General features: G+C 38.1%; 1 protein-coding gene across 6 annotated transcripts in view; it reads left to right on the top strand.

The window, feature by feature from the left end:
* Positions 1-21,731, top strand: part of Armh3 (armadillo like helical domain containing 3) — a 190,032-nt gene that overhangs the window by 10,377 nt on the left and 157,924 nt on the right. For 3 of the 6 annotated variants that reach the window (XM_077798359.1, XM_077798355.1, XM_077798356.1), the window contains exons 2-8: positions 4,365-4,477; positions 6,614-6,670; positions 6,779-6,925; positions 9,086-9,193; positions 16,665-16,757; positions 18,051-18,125; positions 18,244-18,330. In XM_077798359.1, coding sequence (XP_077654485.1) covers positions 4,365-4,477; positions 6,614-6,670; positions 6,779-6,925; positions 9,086-9,193; positions 16,665-16,757; positions 18,051-18,125; positions 18,244-18,330 — 680 coding nt within the window. Of the gene's footprint in view, positions 1-3,444; positions 3,516-4,364; positions 4,478-6,510; positions 6,534-6,613; positions 6,671-6,778; positions 6,926-9,085; positions 9,194-16,664; positions 16,758-18,050; positions 18,126-18,243; positions 18,331-21,731 lie in introns of those variants that run through there. The other 3 variants (XM_077798357.1, XM_077798360.1, XM_077798358.1) reach the window with 3 other exon arrangements.

Raw genomic sequence — 21,731 nt, 5'->3', positions numbered from 1 at the left:
AAAAGGCTTCATTGATTTATGATTCAATTGAGAGAATTTGATGCCATTCCTAGTTTGATAGTAGATGAAGTTAGTACTGAAAAGTCACCTGACTTTTTTGGTATTTCACCTATGTCTTGTTGCTGAAAAATGATGTTAAAACCTAAACTGACTTTTCTGTGAGATTACTGTGTCTTTACCATGTTTGTTTCTTCTCCAGAAAGATTTAAAAGCTGGAATTGACAGGTGTGATAGCAGAGTTGTTGAATGCTGCTGCTTTCCCTGTCATATGGTCCCATAGCATTTTCTTTGTTCCTCTACTCCATTTATTTCTCATACTTTGCCTTTTGCTATGGGTCATTATGTGTCTGTTTCTGCTAGTAGATTGTGAGCTTCCAGAAGATCAGGTCAGGAATTTCCTCTCTGCAACCTCATGTTGCCTAAATTGACAGTATTTAGGTGCTTCTTATATATTTGCAATATTTCAGTGATGCCGAGGGAACCATTAGATAATAGTCTAGTCCAGTTCCCTTCTTTTACTTGTGGGAAATTGAGAATTACAGTGATTTAGTCAATGTTGCCTAGTTGGCTTAGAGGTCTGTGTTCTAGTCTCAGTTCTGCTGATTGGTTGTTCCATTGGTTGTTCCTCAATGGGGAAAAGTTGTAGAAAAGGAAAAAACACTGAGTAGGTAGAAACAGATTACACTCACATTGCTGAAGTGCTATAATTTTTTTTTTAAATATTTATTATTTAGTTTTTGGCAGACACAACATCTTTGTTTGTATGTGGTGCTGAGGATCGAACCTGGGCCGCACGCATGCCAGGCGAGCGCGCTACCGCTTGAGCCACATCCCCAGCCCCTGAAGTGCTATAATTTACTACGCGCTACCAATTAGATATTTTATTTTCAAATTTAGGAGTTCAGGTTTAACTTGTAAGACCTGAAGAAAACCTTGTGTTTGTAAGAGTTCTATACTTGTCCTTGTCTACCACTCCAGCAACTCTTGTATGCTGTGTTCCATGGTTCAGAGTGCTGGTAGGAGTAATGGACTTTTTTTTTTTTTTAATATTTAGTTTTTTAGTTGTAGATGGACACAGTACCTTTATTTTTTATTTTTTTTTTAAGAGAGAGTGAGAGAGGGGAGAGAGAGAGAGAGAGAGAGAGAATTTTTAATATTTATTTTTTAGTTCTCGGTGGACACAACATCTTTGTTTGTATGTGGTGCTGAGGATCGAACCCGGGCCGCACGCATGCCAGGCGAGCGCGCTACCGCTGAGCCACATCTCCAGCCCGACACAGTACCTTTATTTTATTTTTATGTGGTACTGAGGATTGAACCCAGTGCCTCATGGATGCCAGGCGATGCTTTACCTCTGAGCCACAACCCCAGCTCAGGAGTAATGGACTTTTGATTGTCAGTTTCCAGTCACATTTCAGGCAGCTTGGGTGGTAAATTCCAGTTGCCTGTGATGATGACAGAGAGTAATTAGTTGGGGCCTTTGTCTGAATTTCCCTCTGCTCCAAATGGAATAATAGCAAAGAAAAGAATTTAATTTCTTAGGAAATTTGGTAGTTTGGATTGGAATTGTTTTCCCCTCTTCTCCTATTCCCTTTTGCTTATTAGAAAGTATTGATTCTGAAATAGAGTGAGTTTATTAGATTTGGGGTGGACATTGATTAGCTGTAACCCAATTATAAATCCTCAGAGGGGTATGTTTGTAAACATGTACTTTTCATCCAGGAACTCATGGTTCCTGCTGTTCCTGCTAATAACTGGTTGAAGCTGAGCACATGCAAGATCTATATCCACTAAGCTTAGAATTGCATTGCTTTTGATTTAATTTAATAGGATCCTCTTGATTTCCAATTTATTTTCCCAAGATAAGGGCATCTTTCTCTTGACAACCTGTTTAAAAGACACAGGGATGTTTTGAACAGAGGCTGTATTTCACGCTTTAAGGCAGAGCTATAATCAATATAATGTAAATTGTCTAAAAGAATCTTCTCTTTTTGTTGTTATTTTTTTCTTCAGTCTTCTCTAGACTATAAAATAATTTTAAGGCTTAGTGAAACCTTAATAGAGATAGGTCTTACTAAAATTTTGGGTCAAATGGGGACTTTGGAGGAATTTTTCCTATTAACTTTAGAGCCAGTCAGTGAACAGCTCTGCTGAGTGTTTGCCATGAGCTTATAATAGAAAAAGTATAAGTTGTAGTCCTACTGCTAAAGACATTTAATACCAAGTTGAGGAGATTTTCTGTGTTTTGATGTTTGTTCAAAGATAAATTTCCTTTTCTGACTGCATGTATTAGAGAAATCAGATGTCTGAGATAGAATACTATTGGGTGCATCTCTTCCTTATACAGAATTTTGATTTGAAAGGTAAATGCATACTTTTCAAAACTTATTGAGCAAAATTAGTTCTGCTGCTTTGAATTTGTCTGGAAGTAAAATCAGCCTTCTCTTTACCTTCCATGCTTGTCATTGGATGACCTTTAATTTCATACCTACATATTAGGATTTATGAGAGACAGGGGAACTTTGTTAGTATAATATAATTAATCTGGGAAATGAGGGAAGATGTGTAAATCCATAGTGGAGAACTGTGGCATTTCAAGTTCTCTGTTAAAGAAAAGTTGAGACTTCCTTGAAGCAAGATTGGAAAATTGGGGCGTGATTCATGGAACTGCTTTTACATAGAATTGAAAATACATTGAAGTTTGATCTGCAAAGTATTACAAATATATACAATTAAATTTGAAAGTAGTATAGTATTATATTCAGTTATTTTGAAGTTAAATTTAATTTTTACCCTCTTAACTGCTATTTTCTGCCTTGGGTCTCTTTTCAGAGGAATTTCTGAAGACAGTCAAGTGCAGTGTGATTTATGAGGCAGTGAAGGCCAAGTATTTTGCACTGATGAGAACCTACTTACTTTGGGGAAATCGATGGAGCACATCAGTCTGCAGCACACTTCCTGCCTTAATGGTCCTAAGCTCGATCAATATTTGAAATTTAACTTCACCATCAGTCTGTGGGAAGTGTGTGCTTTGCAGCCTTCCTTCTATCAACCTCAAATATATGGCCAGACCTATTATAGATGGAGCTAGTTACACTTTCCTGTTTGGTTTTGGAACTGCTTTAAGCCTTGTCCATTGGCACATTTTAAGGACGTAAAATGTGTTGTGCTTTAGGCCAAGTAATGATTTAAATCTTGACATAACCTGGACTGGGATGGGGGTGTTGGATAGATCTGTAGTATGGTTGTTTATCATTTCTTCTTCCTAAAATATTTTTCCATTGAGAGACATTTCAATAGATTCTCCAGCATCTTGGAGAGCATTCTGGTACTGACTGTGGCTTTGTTTTCTTTTTAAAAATATTTTATTTATTTATTTAACCCAAAGGTGTTCTACCCCCAGCACTTTTTTAAAAAAATTTATTTTTATTTTTATTTTTTTAGTTTTCGGCGGACACAACATCTTTTGTTTGTATGTGGTGCTGAGGATCGAACCCAGGCTGCACACAAGTCAGGCGAGTGCGCTACCGCTTGAGCCACATCCCCAGCCCTACCCCCAGCACTTTTAAATTTTATTTATGTTTATTTATTTATTTAGTTGTGCTGGAGATTGAACTCAGGGCCTGGGGCATACTAGGCAAGTGCTTTTTCACTGAGCTACATCTCTATCCCTTTATTTATTTATTTTTATTTTTAATTTTTGGTACTGGGGATTGAACCCAGAGGCGCTTTATTACTGAACCACATCCCTAGCCATTTTTATTTTTTATTTTGAGACAGGGTCTCACTAAGTGTGCACCACTGTGCCTAGCTCCCAGTCCTTTATTTATTTATTTTTTAATTTATTTTTTGGTGCTGAGGATTGAACCCAGGGCCTTGTGCATGGGAGGCAAGCATTCTACCAACTGAGCTATACCCTCAGCCCCTATATTTTATTTTGAATAAAATAAGTTAAGTTGCTGAGGTTGGCCTCAAACTTTGAACTTTCTGCATCATTTACCTGAGTTGCTGAAATTACAGGTGTGCACCATTGTGTCCCGCAAAAAATCTATTTTTTCAGTTATTTTATATTCACAGAAAATTTGAGAGTCAGGTACAAAAATAGCCCAAGATACCTCATATGTGCCCTGCCTCTATATATCTACAGCCTTCCCTGTTAAATATTCCTACCAGAGGAATATTTGTTACAGTTGATGAATCAGCATTTACTTACACATCATTATTATCCAAAGTACACATTTACATTAGGATACACTGTTGCTATTATATATTCCATGAGTTTGAAAAAATGCATAATGACATATTCACCATTATGATCGATATAGATTATTTTCATTGCTATAAATTTGGCTTTTTTCCCATAGATTCTCTAACCATGGCACAGGTAGAAAAACGGGGCGGTTTGCTCAGGAAATCTTCAGCCTCCAAAAAACCACTAAAGGAAAAAGTGGTGCTGATGTATGATGAGATCTTTATGGTAAGTCCTGGAGCCCTTCATACTGTATAGCCTGACTTCTTAGTTTCTTAGTTCAATGAGAAACAACCTTATGTCTGTCTGCCACCTTCAAGTTCCTTAAGAGTGTGGGGTGATGGGCTGGGGATGTGGCTCAAGCGGTAGCGCGCTCGCGTGGCATGCATGCGGCCCGGGTTCGATCCTCAGCACCACATACCAACAAAGATGGTGTGTCTACCGAGAACTAAAAAATAAATATTAAAAATATTAAAAAAAAAAGTGTGGGGTGAGAAAGGGAGGGGTGGGAGGGAAGCAGCAAACCAAAGGACAAGAGCAAGCTCTCAATAGTAGTGATTATGTTGCAGTATTGGGGATTTAACCCAGGGGTGCTCTACCACTGAGCTACATCCCCAGCCCTTTTTATTTTTTATTTTGGGACAGAGTCTCACTAAGTTGCCCAGGCTGGCCTTGAACTTGCCATCCTCTTGTTTCAGCCTTCACTGGGATTACTTGTTAACTAGAAATTTCTGACTTATAGAATTTCTGTTTGAAAATTATTGCTAACAAATTTTTGGCTTTAGTACCCTAGTTTTGCTAATCTTTTGGACCAATTTGAATTAAGGAAAGAGCACATTAAAATCTCTGTATAAAGGGGCTTGGGTTGTAGCTCAGTGGTAGAGTGCTTGCTTAGCATGTGTGAGGTACTGGGTTTGGCTTCAGCACCATATAAAAATAAAAGTATTGTGTCCATCCACTACGAAAAAAAGTATTTAAAAAAAAAATCTCTGGGGGGGCTGGAATTGTGGCTCAGTGGTAGAGCACTCGCCTAGCACGTTTGAGGCCCTGATTCGATCCTCAGCACACATAAAAATAAATAAACAAAGTAAAGGTATTGTGTACAACTAAGAAATAAATATTAAAAAAAAAATCTCTGTATAGAGGACTCCTAGGTTCAACCCTCAGTATTGAAAAAAAAAAGTTAAAATCTCTGTATAGAGGACTAAATGTGTATTGTAGGGCAAGTAGAAACAGTCAACATAGGATAATGTGAAAAAGCATTGCAATATTACTTAGATCACCTGTGTTCTAACTCTTACCCTTCTGTTAGTCACTTAACTTTGTGGACCCTCTTTTTTGAAAGGAGGACAAATGATAATAATTATCCTTCCTGTCTTACTGGCTAGTTGTATTTTATTTTTTAATTTTTTTAAGTTGTAGATGGACACAATACCTTTATTTTATGTATTTATTTTTTTTATATGGTGCTGAGGATCGATTCCAGTGCCTCTCACATGCTAGGCAAGTGCTCTACTGCTGAATCACAGCCCCAGCCTCTGTATTTTATTTTTATTTTTATTTTTATTTTTTTAAAGAGAGAGAGAGAGAGAGAGAGAGAGAGAGAGAGAGAGAGAGAGAGAGAGAGAATTTTTTTTTTTTAATATTTATTTCTTAGTTCTTGGCGGACACAACTTCTTTGTTGGTATGTGGTGCTGAGGATTGAACCCGGGCCGCAGGCATGCCAGAGGAGCGCGCTACTGCCTGAGCCACATTCCCAGCCCTGTATTTTATTTTTAAATGGAGTTAAAACCACCATACAAATACAAGGGGACATTGTAATGTGACTTATTTATTCATATTTTTATGTTCACTTCTTACTAGAAGAGAACTATTTGAAGGAAATTTTTTTTTAGTTTATTTATTTATTTTTATGTGGTGCTGAGGATTGAACCCAGGACCTCTCTCATGCTAGGCAAATGCTCTACCACTGAGCCACAACCCCAGTCCTTGAAGGAAATTTTTTGAGTCATTATTTAACTTTTGTTTCAGGGAATGTATCTCTATGCACAATGCATTCCATTAGGAAAAATAAACTTAAGAATAAAATGTTGTGTCTGCCGAGAACTAAAAAATGAATAATAAAAATTTCTCTCTCTCTCTCTCTCTCTCTCTCTCTCTCTCTCTCTCTCCCTCTCTCCTCTCTCACTCTCTCACTCTCTCTTAAAAAAAAAAAAGAATAAAATGTTCTCTTATCTATTACAGCAGTTAGGATAAGCAGCATTTTCAAAGTTAATTTTGAAAGGTAAGGTTGACTATGTGTAGCATTCTTAATTCTTTTGGTGTTAGCTGCGAAAGTTGAAAATGTTTGTCTTCTGGTTTCAGACAGAGGACCCCAGTAAGTGTAGTCCTCGGTTTTGGGAAGAGCTTTTCCTTATGAAGGTAAGACTTGATGGCCTCTGTTGGTTTTCCTGGTAACTAAGATGCCATATTTTATGTTCTACTTGCTACACTAAAAATGTGCTCAGGCCCTTATTGTTTCATTGGCAGGTGAATTTAGAGTACCTAGAAGGCAAATTGGAATCTCTTGATGGTGAGGAGTTAATGAAGATCAAGGACAATATTAATTGCTTATTTCAACATTGCATCCAGGCTCTGGGAGAGGAACATCCAATTCGTGTTGTCAATGCGTTGCAGGTACAAGGCTAGGACCCTGTTAGGGGTTCTTGTTTATCAGATAAAGGAATTATAATTCCCCATTGGGACCTGAGGAACCTAGAATTGTCTTTAGGTATGAGGTCCCCCCATCTGCTACTGGGGATTGAACCTAGGGACTCTTTACTACTGAGTTAGTTCCCAGCCCTTTTTATTTATTTTTTATTATTTATTTATTTATTTATTTATTTTTTAAAGAGAGAGAGAGAGAGAGAGAGAGAGAGAAAGAGAATTTTTGATATTTATTTTTAAGTTCACAGCGGACACAACATCTTTGTTGGTATGTGGTGCTGAGGATCGAACCCGGGCCGCACGCATGCCAGGCGAGCGCGCTACCACTTGAGCCACATCCCCAGCCCTCCCCTTTTTATTTTTTATGTGAGACAGGATCTTGCTAAATTGCCAAGGCTGGCCTAAAACTTGGAATACTCTTGTCTTAGCCTCCCAATTAGCTGAGATTGCAGGCATGTACCCTGTACTCATCTCAACAGCTACTCATTGAACAACTGCTGTGTGTTAAACATTGGACAGAGTGTTGTGCTGGGGGATATGCTTAGCTTCTTTTTTTTGGTACTAGGGATTGAACCCAGGAGCACTTAAACAACTGAGCCACATCTCCAGTCCTTTTTTTTGGTTTGTTTTAATTTTTTTAGTTGTAGGTGGACACAATGCCTTTATTTTTATTTATTTATTTTTATGTGGTGCTGAGCATCAAACCTAGTGTCTCACCTGTGCTAGGTGAGCGCTCTACCACTGAGCCACAACCCCAGCCCCACCAGTCTTTTTCAATTTATTTTTTATTTTGAGACAGGGTTTCATTAAGTTGCTTAGGGCCTCAGTAAGTTTCTGAGGCTGGGTTTGAACTTTGATCCTTCTGTCTCAGCCGCCTTAGCTGCTGGGATTGTAAGCATGCACCACTGTGCCTGGCCATACACTTGGCTTCTCCTTTTTTTTTTTTTTTTTCTTTTAAAACATTTATTTATTTACTTTTGGTTGTAGATGGACACAATACCTTATTTTAGTTATTTTTATGTGATGCTGAGAATTAACAGCTAGGCAAGCTCTCTACCATTGAATCACAACCTCTGCCCACACTTGGCTTCTTTAAGGCAGAGATTTTGACACTTTCATTCAATACTTTGTTTTTAGTACATATAACAATGTCCAGCACATAGTTGGTATTATAGAAATAAATTTCTACTGAATGAATGGAAGACAAAGTTTCTAAAGTTTGTAGTCTGTAGGATTCAGTATACCCTAGATTGGGAGTATGTACTTAGGGCAGTAATTGACAAGCTTAGATTATAAATAATTCATTTATTTTTAAATTTTTTAATATTTTTTTTTTAGTCTTTGTTGGTATGTGGTGCTGAGGAATTTATAATATAATAAAGGATTTTGTTGGAATTTTTGGTAGACAGGATTTAAATTTCTAATTTACTAGTTTTGAAAATCTTTTTGTGAGCCCCAGTTTTCTCATCTGTGTAGAATGGGTAGAATAATTACCTCTTGAATTGATGCCCCAGAAAGAAGGCCTATGTTTATCCTAGAGCCTTGACCTTTGGCACAATGTATTTAACATTTGAGTTGTCCAGTAGGGGCTCAATGTAAGTGAAATAAAAGTTGGAATTATATGTGCAGTAATTACAATGGCTCATTATGAGGGCAGAAATAAGTTGATCTTAAGCTACTTGATGATCCCCTAAAAGTATAGTACATTATTATAACAGTTAATACAAAACTTCAGGGATGACTCTTCTTTTTCTTCTTTTCCTTTTCTCTCTCTCTCTCTCTCTCCCTCCCTCCCTCTTTCTTTTTTTCTTTCTGTACTGGGGATTGAACCAGGGGTGCTTTAACATTGGACTGCATCCCTATCCCTTTTTTGATTATTGAGAATGGCCCTAAAACAAGAAGGAGGTAAAAAATGGAAGATGACAACAGTCTTTGTTGCTGTTCCTCTTTTAATTTATGGATTTTGCACATGTTAAGATTCAGACTGTATTTTGGAGCTCAGAGTAACTGAGAAATTATCTATGTAAGAAGGTGGTTCTGAGGTTATAATGTGAGGCTACAGATGTAGTGAGCGCCCTTCTAGTTTGGAGACTTCCTCTCTAGAAACAATTCTTTCTTTTACTTCTGCAGACCTTGTGTGCACTTATTCGAGGAGTCCATCAAAAGAATAAGTCTACCTCTGGGTTTGATATTATCAACATGCTGATGGGCTTTGACAAGGCGGAGCTTTGCATGAAGGTGAGACATAAGCTGCCGATGTGCCTATGAATGACTGCTTCTAACAGTTGTTCATGAGTGTCGTCTGCAGAAAGTTGTACTAGAAGATTTGGATTCTCATAGCTATATATGATTAAATTTGGCCTTGGACTTTTTGTGTGTGTGTGTGGTGCTGGGGATTGAACCTAGGGCCTTGTGTATGTGAGACAAGCACTCTACCAACTGAGCTATGTCCTCAACCCAGATATTTTTATTTAATAGATTTTGTTTATCTGAATCAAGGAAAAATTTAACTTTAAATTTGAATTAAGGCAGCCGGGCACAGTGGTGCGTGCCTATATCCCAGCGACACAGGAGGCTGAGACAGGAGGATTGTGAGTTCAAAGCCAGCCTCAGCAAAAAGCAAGGTTCTAAGCAACTCAGTGAGGCCTGTCTCTAAATAAAATACAAAATAGGGCTGGGGGTGTGGCTCAGTGGTAGAGTGCCCCTGAGTTCAATTCCTAGTATCCCCCCCCCAAAAAAAAAATTGAATTAAAAATCCTTTTTCTACAGGATAAAGATTGAACAATTTATTATTGTACCATGTATTTGTGTGAACATTACAAATTTAAATAAAAATATAACAAATGAATATACAAGGGTAATTTTTATTTTATTTTATTTTTTGAAACTTTGGGGATCAAAACTAGGGTATTAGCACCTGCTAAGCAAGCAGTCTGCCACTGAGCTACAACCCCAGCCCTTATCAGGGTTTTTTTTTCTCTTTTTTTTTTTTCCTTTTTTTGAAATGGTATCTCACCATGTTGCCTAGGCTTCTCTTGAACTCCTGGGCTTGAGCTCCTAAGTAGCTTGGATCATAGGCATGTACCACCATGCCTGGCTCAGAATTTTTTTTTGTTATCTACTTTTTGGCACTATCTTCTTTTAATGATAGCAGCTTCTTCTTCTTTTTTGTAACTTTATTTTATTTATTTTCTAATTTTTATTTTTTTTTAAAGAGAGAGAGAGAGGAGAGAGAGAGAGAGAGAATTTTTAATATTTATTTTTTTTGTTCTCGGCGGACACAACATCTTTGTTGGTATGTGGTGGCTGAGGATCGAACCTGGGCCGCATGCATGCCAGGCGAGCGCGCTACCGCCTGAGCCACATCCCCAGCCCTTTATTTATTTTCTTATGTGATGCTATGGATTGAACCCAGTGCCTCCACATGCTAGGCAAGCATTATACCCCAGAGTCACAACCCCAGCCCCTCATGATAGCTTTTCGATTCGTGTTTCTTACAGTTCGCTCTTTTTAAAATTTATTTATTTATTTATTTATTTTTTTAAGGTAGGTTTGGGAATGCTGCTATTTTTTTTTTTGTGTGTGTGTATTAAAGAGAGAGAGAGAATTTTTAAATATTTATTTTTTTAGTTTTCGTCTGGCACAACATCTTTGTATGTGGTGCTGAGGATCGAACCCGGGCCGCACGCATGCCAGGCAAGCGCGCTACCGCTTGAGCCACATCCCCAGCCCGCACTCTTTTTTTTTAAAATATTTATTTTTTAGTTGTAGTTGGACACAATACCTTTATTTCACTTAGTTATTTTTGTGTAGTGCTGAAGATCAAACCCAGGGTCTCGCACATGCGAGTTGAGCGCTTTACCGCTGAGCCAAACCCCAGCCCCCACTTCATAAAAAAGTATATAATCTAGTGGGTTTTAGTATAATCACAGAATTGAACAACTATCTCCACTATAAATTTCAGAACCCATTTCATTACCTTTGAAAAAAACCCTATACCTATTAGCAATTATTCCATTATTCCTTATTGTCTCTTCTCCCCAGCCACTAAAAATCATTAGCTTGCTTTTTTATTTTTTATTTTATTTTTTGGTACCGGGGATTGAACCCAGGAGGCGCTTAACTACTGAGCCCCAGCCCCAGCTCTTTTATATATTTTTATGTTAGAGACAGGGTCTTGCTAAATTTCTTAGGGCCTTGCTAAGTTGCTGAGGCTGGCTTTGAACTTGTGATACTCCTATGTTAGCCTCCTGAGCCACTAGGATCACAGACGTGTGCTGCCATGATCACAGGCATGTGCTACCACACCCAGCCATTAGTTTCTATGTATTTCTCCATTCTGGACACCTCATATAAATGAAATCATAATCATATGTAGCTTTTTTGGGGGGTGGGGAAAGGTACTGGGGATTGAACCCAGAGATGCTATCAATGAACTACATCCTCAGTTATTTTTATTTTTTGTTTTGAGACAGAATCTTGCTAAGTTGCCCAGGGGCTGGCCTTGTTTGCGATCTTCCTGTCTCAGCCTCTAGAGTTGCTGGGATTATAAGCATGTGCCAATGTGCCCATCACCATTTTTTTTTTTTTTTTTGGTAATGGGGATTAAACCCAGGGCGCTTAACCACTAAGCCACATCTTTTTATTTTGAGACAGGGTCTCAGTAAGTTGCGTAGGGCCTCACTCAGTTGCTGAGGCTGACTTTGAACTTGAGATTCTTCTGCCTCAGCCTCTGAGCCACTAGAATTATAGGCATGTGCTACCACACTTGGCTCAGCACCATGTTTTTAGTAGTTTTTTTTTAATATTTATTTTTTAATTGTAGGTGGACACACAATCTTTACCTAATTTTTATGTGGTGCTGAGGATCGAACCCAGTGTCCCATGTGTGCTAGGCGAGCACGCTACCACTGAGCCACAACCCCAGCCCCTCAGTGCCAAGTTTTTAAAGTTCATTCTTGTTATAGGACATAGGAATACTTCATTCATTTTTTGTTGCTAAATAATACTTCCCTGGACAGATATACCATATTCTGTTTATTTCATTGCTCATATGAGAGACATTTGGTTTGTTTCAACATTTTGGCTATTATGAACATTGCTGTTCTGAACATATGTATAAGGTTTTGTGTGGATGTATGCTTTCAGTTTTTTTGAGTACCTAGGAGTAGAATTGCTGGGTCATGAATGATAACTCCATATTTGATGAGTTGCCAAACCATTTTTTTCTTTTTTTTTTTTTTGGTACTGGGGATTGAACCTAGGAGTACTTAACCCTTGAGTCACATTCCCAATCTTTTTTTATTTTGAGGTAGGTAGGGTCTTGCTAAGTTTCTTAGGACCTGGCTAAATTACTGAGACTGGCCTCAAATTTGTGATTCTTCTCCCTCAGCCTCCTAAATCTCTAGGATTACAGGTATGTGCCACCATGCCTGGTCTAAAGCATTTTTTTCTTATTAACTGTTCCATTTTATAGTATCACCAGCAATATATGGTAGTTTCAGTTTCTTCATATTAACTATTGTTTTTGTCTGCCTTCTATTTTTTAATTTTTATTTTTTTGAGAAATGTCTATTAAAATGCTTTGTCAGTTTCCAGATTGGTTTTTTTTTTTTTTTTTTTATTGAGTTGTAACAGTTCTTTGCATATTCTGGATATATTAGTTCCTTATCAGATATATGATTTGCAGTATTTGATAGTTCCTCTCCTGTCACTCACTAAATTTAAATTAAGAAATTCCTCCTTACCCCTAGTACTAGGAATTGAACCCAGGAGCACTCTACTACTGAACTATACCCCCAGCCCTTTTATTTTTTATTTCATGACAAGATCTCACTTGCTGAGGTTGGCCTCAAACTTGGCAATCCTCTTGCCTCAGACTCTAGAGTAGCTGAGATTTTAAGCATATGCCACTACACTGGGCTTGAGTTAAGAATTTGTTCCAAATAATTTTTATGATGGTGAGGTTACTGGAAATTATGTATATACAATTGTGAATATACAAAGATTAGTGGTGTCATTTTAAAACTCTGGATTATTACAGTTTATTTATATATGTGTTATGGTAAAATCTCAGATCCCTTCTTCATACTTATAGTTCTCCCCACCACTCCCAGTTCTGGGATTGAACCCAGGGTTGCTTTTACACTGAGCTACATCTCTAGTACTTTTTATTTTTTATTTTGAAACAGGGTCTCAGTAAGTTGTTAGGTTGACCTTGAATTTGTAATCCTCCTGTCTCAGTCTCTTGAGTTGTTGGGATTACAGGCATGTATCATTGTGCCCAGTTCTTGTTCTAATTATTGCCTATGTGCTTTTTTTTTTTTTTTTTTTTGGTACTGGATTGAACTCAGGGGCACTAGACCACTGAGCCACATCCCCAACCCTACTTTGTATTTTATTTAGAGACAGGGTCTCACTGAGTTGCTTAGCACCTCACCATTGCTGAGGCTGGCTTTGAACTCACGATTCTCCCATCTCAGCTTCCTGAGCTGCTGGAGTTATAGGTGTGTGCCGCTGTGCCCAGCTATGCTTTTTTTTTTTTTAAGATATCTTTTTTTTTTTTAAGTTGTATATGGACACAATATCTTTATTTTGTTTATTTATTGTTTTATGTGATGCTGAGGTTTGAACTCAGTGCCTCACACGAGGGGCAAGCGAGCCACAACCTCAGCCCCCGCCTATATACTTTTTTTTTTTTAATATTTTTTTAGTTGCAGATGGACACAATACCTTTATTTTATTTATTTATTTTTATATGGTGCAGGGGATTGAACCCAGTGCCTCACGCATGCTAGGCAACCTCTCTGTCACTAAGCTACAACCCCAGCTTGTCTGTATATTTTGATGCTGTATCTATCTAGGTTTAACATTTCTTCTTGAGCTTTTGTAAGTGCTTGCTGGATATTCTCTCTCACATATCCCATAGATACCTCTTGGTTGACATTTCCAAAATGAAACTTATTGTTTCTCCTGTACCTGTTCTTCTCATTCCTTTTCTTTTAGAGTGGGCACCTGTCTTCTCAGGCCCCAAGCCAAAAACCTGGGAGTCATCCTTGATTTTTTTTTTCCTTTCCATCTTTTTTTGTTTTTGTTTTTAGTTGGAGGTGGACACAATATCTTTATTTTGTTTGTTTATTTATTTATTTTATGTGGTGCTGAGGTTTGAACCCAGTGCCTCACTCATGCCAGGAGAGTGCTGTACCACTGAGCCACAACCTCAGCCTGCCTTTCCCTCATTTTTATCTCCAAATGATCACTACAGCTAGTTTTACCTCAGCAGATTTTTCTCAAATCTGTCTTTTCTTCCCCTATTGCCACTGGTCTTTTATATCTCACCTTAACTATTATAGTGATGCCTTTATTTCTTCCTCTTTTTTTTTTTTTTTCAAACTAAGGTTTGAACCCAGAGGTGCTTTACCACTGAGCCATGTCCCCCACCCTTTTTATTTTTTATTTTGAAATAGGATCTCTCTGAATTGCTGTGGGCTTCCAAATTTGCTGAGGCTGTGCTTAAATTTGTGATTTTCCTCCTCAGCATCCTGAATTTCAGGTATTACAGGCATTGCCACTGTGCCCAGCTTATTCATTCTTTTTTTTTTATTTTTTATTTTGTAGTTGTAGATGGACAGAATGCCTTTATTTTATTTGTTATGTAGGGCTCAGGGTTGAACCTAATGCCTCACATATGCTAGGAAAGCGCTCTGCCACTGAGCCACAACCTTAGCCCCAGCTTATTCATTCTTTTTTTTTTAATATTTATTTTTTAGTTGTAGTTGGACTTTTTTGACAAACATTTTTTGAGCTCCTATATGTTAGCACTTTGCTAGGCACTGGGGATACAGAGGTAAATAAGACATGGCTGAGGAAATTGATAGATTTGTTCTCTTTGGTCTCCCTTCCTCCAGGCTTACCATCTTTAAACCTCTCATCCACTCTGATACCAGAGTGATGTAACTTATACTCAGATCTTTTCTGCTTAAAATCCTCTATTAGTCTTTTTATTACTAATAGGATAAAGAAAACTCCCTAGTTAGCCTTATAAAACTTTCATACCTGTACCATATTTATTTCTCCAGTCTCGTCTCTTACCTCTGTGCCTCAGCCTCATTCTTTATTCTGCTCTAATAACAAACTACTTGTATTCCATCCCCATGCCCAGGGCCATTTCATTCCTCTTGTGTCTTTGATCATGATAATGCCTGTCAGGAATCTCTTTCCTCCTCAAGTTTTGATTAATTCCTACTGATTTTGCAAAATCAGACTAACCTCTGAGGAGTCCTGGAATAGATGATTTTTTTTTTTGTGTGTGTGTGTGTGTATGCTTAACTTCTGAGCCATAATCCCACCCCTTTCTTACATTTTATTTTGAGACAGGGTCTCACTAAGTTGCTTAGGGCCTTGCTAAGTTGCTTTGAACTCACAATCCTCCTGCCTCAGCTTCCTGAGTTGCTGGCATTACAGGTGTGTACCACCGCACCCAGCTGGAATAGGTGACTTTTGAGCTACTACTCTTCTTCCATGTATATTTCTGTCATTGTTAACTTTGAATTGATATTGTTTGCTTATTTTTCTCTCCCATTAGACTAAAAGCACCTCGAAAGCAAGGGTCACCAGTTATTTTTTCTTATATTCTTTGAAAGTACACTATCATAGTAGATGCTTACACATTTATTGACTTGAACTGAAGAAGCTTATTTTGAACTTATTCTCTATTCAATTTTCTCCTCTATTTAACTAGAATATTTCCTTTCTTCTTCCATCTGTTATAGTATATAAAAGTTTTTTTTTTTAATATTTATTTTTTAGTATTTGGCGGACACAACATCTTTGTTTGTATGTGGTGCTGAGGATTGAACCCGGGCTGCACGAATGCCAGGCGAGCGTGCTACCGCTTGAGCCACATCCCCAGCCCCCAGTATATAAAAGTTTTATCTTTTTTTTTTTTTTTTTTGATACCAGGGATTGAACCCAGGGGTGCTTAACCACTGAGCCACATCCCAATATCTAGATAATATTTTATTTAGAGACAGGGTCTCACTAAGTTGCTTAGGGCCTCACTAAGTTGCTGAGGCTAGCTTTGAACTTACAATCCTCCTGCCTCAAGTATTCAAATAAGCTGCTGGTATTACATGCGTGTACCACCTGAGCTGCTGGTATTACACATGTGTACCACCTCACCTGGCAAGTTTCATCTTTTGATTAGTTTGAGTCTAAAAGCTGATTTTTAGTGCAAGAAATAAACTCAAATCACATTGTCAAGGAATTTGACCAGGATGGACACATCTTTGTTAGTACTTATGGCCAGTGATGCCAGTAGTGATATTGTCCCTTTGTCATTTCTTCAGTATACTAAATCAAGTGATGATATCTCTATATACAGTTATTTAATCATTAGGTTTTCCTTTTTCAACTTACCCCATTCTAATCTGAAGATTTAAATATGGATGACAGGCTGCAAACATTCATTTGGTAGAAGAGTAAATTCTTCATTGTTTTGTGGAATTGTTCTCAAGCATTTCCCCCCAAATAGCTAGACTTTGAAATCTTCTTTTTCTTTGATTTTGCAAGGGCTAGGCCTAGGGGAACGATATAGTTGCTTCGTGGTGCATTATTCACATTACCCTGTGTAACATAACCCAGAGTTGGGCAAAGATGGGATGTAGGTGTTTAGTGGTATGGCTTAATATTTAATGGTTCTCTTTCTCAGAACTTGATGGAGAGTTTGGATTCACTGCTTTGTGCAGAAGGTTCTGAAAGTCTGAAGAGTTTATGTCTGAAATTACTACTTTGCTTAGTGACTGTAAGTAATCCATTTATATGTTTGTCAAGGGTATTAACTGACAGCAGAGGCAAGCTTATTTGAATATTTGAGCCCAAAATTAGAGTGAAAAGAGGAAAAAAAATTCTCTACTGGGGTATTGCATCACTTCCTCTTATCTGAATGTATATAAGCTAGTAGTTGCCTGGACTTTTGCTTCCTGGAAGTTATTCTTTGGAGTAACTGCTAGAATTTTTAGCCTGCAGATGATGTGATACTTATCATTTTAGAAGGACCATTTTAGGGGCTGGGGATGTGGCTCAAGCGGCATGCGTGCGGCCCGGGTTCGATCCTCAGCACCACATACAAACAAAAGATGTTATGTCTGCCGAAAACAAAACAAAACAACAACAAAAAATTCTCTCTCCCTCTCTCTCTCTCTCTCTCTCAAAAAAAAAAAAGAAGGACCATTTTAGGAGAACTACAATCTTCTAGATTGTCAGATTTGTCCTCATCAGGTTTCACTTGAAAATGGCTCTTGTAATTCTGAATATTTTTATATGGTCTTGCTTTTATTTTATTTTTTTAAATTTTTTTTTAAGAGAGAGAGAGAGAGAGAGAGAGAGAGAATTTTTTAATATATTTATTTTTTAGTTTTTGGTGGACACAACATCTTTATTTTATTTTTATGTGGTGCTGAGGATTGAACCCAGCGCCCTGTGCACGCCAGGCAAGCTTGCTACTGCTTGAGCCACATCCCCAGCCCTTATTTTATTTTTTAAAAATATTTTTTAGTTGTAGTTGGACACAATATCTTTTATTTATTTATTTTTATGTGGTGCTGAGGATCAAATCCAGGGTCTTGCATGTGCTAGGCAAGTGCTCTACCGCTGAGCCACAACCCCAGCCGTGGTTTTGATTTTATAACTAGACACTTGCCTCTACTCCTTAGTGGAAGGGAGGCTGAGATGTTGTTTATATACTTCAGGTACTTCCCTTTTCCTCCCACCTCTTGAAGACTTTGGGATTTGTGAATGTCTTCCTGTATATTTAAGGAATGAAACCCAGGAAACTATTAAGCAAATGCTTGTGAGAGCATGAGAGAAATAATAAGTTCAGATTTAGGAAGTTTTAATTTGCTAATTTCCTACCTTCATAGTGACTGCCTATTCAGGCTCTGGTAGCTTTGGGGTGCTTATGCTTGTTAAAGGTCTACTAAGTATCTAGTAGAGTGTTTCTACATTTCCATTTCACTTAGACATTAGGGTAGGAGATATGATACATGAGATATCAAGTGCCTTAAAACAGACTTAAAAGGCTTTTTATTCCATTCAGGTGACAGACAACATCAGCCAGAACACTATCCTGGAGTATGTAATGATCAACAGCATATTTGAAGCAATTTTACAGGTAGCTGTGTCACCTCGTTGTCTTTTGGATAGATCATCTCCTCAAATGTTATTGGTCTGTTTACTCAGGTGCCAGGAGTTAGCAGTCAGGAGTTACATATTTTTGGTTCTTGTTACAGATACTCTCCCATCCCCCAAGTCGTAGAGAGCATGGGTATGATGCTGTTGTCCTCTTGGCTTTGCTGGTAAACTACAGAAAATATGAGGTACGGGGACCCTGAAGGGCAGTTGTTCTTTTTATAATCTTCCTACATGTGGCGCCTCTTAAATGTGGAAGATATGTTCTCGGTAGATAGTGTGAAGATTAATTTTGATAAACCAAATTCTTCAAATGCAATAATTAAATGCATGGGGCAGAGAATATAGTTGTTTAAATGAATCTTGTAGTATAACCACTGAGTCACATCTCCGATTCTTTTTATATTTTATTTAGAGTCAGGGTCTTGCTGAGTTGCTTGGGGCTTTGCTAAGTTGCTGAGGCTGACTTTGAACTTTCAATCCTCCTGCCTCAGCCTCTGAGCTCTGGGATTATAGGTGTGTGCCCCCATACCCAGCTCTCTGTAGTATAGTTTCTAATGAAGTATCTCTTAATGTAGTGGCTTCTAAATGCACTTATTAGAGTGACTTACGAATTTGTTAAAAAGAAAAAAGTTTTGGACTTTAATCTGGACATACCACACTGATGTAGAATTTTGTGGGAGGGGAGCTGTGAATCTTTTTAAAAACATTATTATTGGGCTGGGATTGTGGCTCAGAGGTAGCGCGCTAGCCTAGCATGCGTGAGGCACTCGGTTTGATCCTCAGCACCGCATAAATATAAAATAAAGACATTGTGGCCACCTATAACTAAAAAAAAAAAAAACAAAACAAAACAAAAAACCCAACATTATTATTATTTTAGAAATCCCCAGTTCAGTAGGTTGATTAGTCAGGATTGGGAACCACTGACTTAGTGCATTTGGTTTGAAAGATTCTTATTTTTATTATATTTCCTTAATAAAGTCTGTTTGTATAAGTATTACTGATGGTTTGAAAACTTTTTCTGATTTTAATGAAAAAGTTGAAGGCAGGGCCTTACCCATATCAGTTCTGGAGTTGTCTTTGCCCCTGAATTAATTAGGGAACAGATTTTTGAAATGAAGAACAGATCCCAGAGATCAATGTGTGGGTTTGATATATGTACTTGGTTCCTTTCAGAAGGCAGAATACACCGAAAAGGAAGGAGAATACTCAGGGAAGACCAGGGCCTTCATTGGGGATTCCTTTTAAGGACAAGGAAGTTTTTTACATATAGTCCTAGACAACAGGAGTACTTCACTAAACCAGGAAGTCATGTATTACTTGAGGCAACCTGACTTTCTCCCCTTAATGAGTAGCAGCAGCACTATGAGAAATGGGCCAGTTGGAGAGAAGATTTTCTTTTCTGAGCTTCTGGCTCTTAGTGATTTTTGATATGATTCCTAGTTAGAATTTATTTGGGCAGGTTCAAAGTGAGGGGTAACACAAAATCTGGAGCTGCTGCTGCTGCTTCTTCTTCTTCTTTTTTTTTTTTTTTTTTTTTTGGTACTGGGGATTAAACTCAGAGGCACCTGACCACTGAGCCACATCCCCATCCCTATTTTGTATTTTATTTAGAGATAGGGTCTCATTGAGTTGCTTAGCGCTTTGCTGTAGTTGAGGCTGGCTTTGAACTTGCGATCTTCCTGCCTCAGCCTCCTGAGTAGCTGGGATTACAGGTGGGTGCCACCAAGCCCAGCTGGAGCTTATTCTTTTTTTTTTTTTTGGTGGTGCTGGGGATTGAACCTAGGGCCTTGTACATGCAAGGCAAGCACTCTACCAACTGAGCTATATCCTCAGCCCTGGAGCTTATTCTTTTCTTTCTTTCTTTCTTTTTTTAATATTTTTTACTTGTAGTTGGACACAGTATCTTTTATTTTATTTATTTTTATATGGTGCTGAGAATTGAACCAAGTGCCTCGCAAGTGCTAGGCGAGTGTTCTGTTGCTGAGCCATATCCTCAGCCTGTGGAGCTTATTCTTATAAGGAGGGATATGGAAGAAGGAAAGGCTGTAAGAAGGAAATAATTAAAGAGGGACTGGAATATGGAAAAATGTTAATGTGTTATAAATCCTAGGAGTTGTTTATTTTTATTATCTTGGAGGACCTGACGAGTGGGGCATACAACTACTAGCAAATATATAATTTATCACCAATACCTGTTGTACTGGTGATCTGAAGGGACTGGCATGGTAGCCGTTGTGATCTCTGTCATGTGTGAATGCCTCTGGAGCCTTATTACAACAACAAGAAAAATAGCTGAGGAAAAGTGCTGAGGATAGTTAAAGAGAGTTGAGTTATGTGACAGGAATGCATCATCATCAGTAATGAATATTTTCAGAACGTTCTGGTGGATGCAGGCTATTCTGAGGCAATAGTTTGGCTTTTCTAACTGTAAACTGAACCCAGGCTTAGCTCAGTAGGGCTTTCTGAAATGTCAGCCTGAAAAATTGGACCTGGCCAAGGAACTGGAGAAAATCACATTTCTGGAGTGAAGTATGCATCTTTGGTCTGTCAGATGCCCCCAGAAGAATTAATATAGTAGGCAGGGGCAAGCTGGTGGGCATAATTTATCTGGGCTTTGCAGCTTTTGTTATAAGTCACTCAACAGAAACCATTAAGGATGTCTGGGAATTGAAGAGCAGGAAGGTTTTTGACAGGAACACGAGGAATTTCAGATGAACATAGCAAAACCAAAAGCTGGTGAAATCTTATGAAAACTAGTAGTAAACTAGTAGTTTTCATAAGTAGAAGAAGGTGTACTAGGGAGAATAGCATTCTAGCTATCGCCAGAGTTGATCCCATGACCAGAAGAATAAAAATGAGTTCTAGAAAGGTACAGAGGTTATTAGACAACCTAGATACCCAACTAAGAAAGTAAATGAGGTATTGGACATAAGGAATAGAAATCATGGAAAAGATGCCATGTAGTTAATATATCATCTAAAGAGGTAGAGGAGGCCCCAAATCAACTAAACCAATAAACAAAAAGGTCTAGGGAAGAATAATGAAAATAACAAGTAAAATAGATCAGCTGGGTGCAGTGGCACATACCTGTAATCCCAGCAGGGAGGCTGAGACAGGAGAATCCTGAGTTCAAAGCCAGCCTCAGCAATGGGCAAGGTGCTAAGCAACTCAGTGAGACCCTGTCTCTAAATAAAATTCAAAATAGGGTTGGGAATGTGGCTCAGTGGTCATGTGCCTCTGAGTTCAATCCCTGGTTCCAAAACAAAAACAAAAACTTAGGTCAAATAAAGGCAGGATCCCATTGGAATGATTCTGTGAAGGCTCACTGAATTTGTAATTCTGTCCGGTGGGTAAAAAAGTAGATTCCCTCTAGTATTTTTTTTAATAATTTTTAAAAATATATACATATATATATATATATATATATATATATATATTTGTTGTTGATAGACCTTGTTTTATTTATTTATATGCGGTGCAGAGAATCAAACCCAGTGTCTCACACATGGCAGGCAGGTGTGCCACAGTCCCAGCCTACCTCTAGTTTTAAAAATGACCAGCACAGCATGAGTAAGCGCCCAGA

Source organism: Urocitellus parryii, chromosome 5 (assembly GCF_045843805.1).
Source record: "Urocitellus parryii isolate mUroPar1 chromosome 5, mUroPar1.hap1, whole genome shotgun sequence".
Classification (NCBI taxonomy): Eukaryota; Metazoa; Chordata; class Mammalia; order Rodentia; family Sciuridae; genus Urocitellus; species Urocitellus parryii.
The sequence above is the reverse complement of the archived record's forward strand: the minus strand, read 5'-3'. Positions and strand labels throughout refer to the sequence as shown.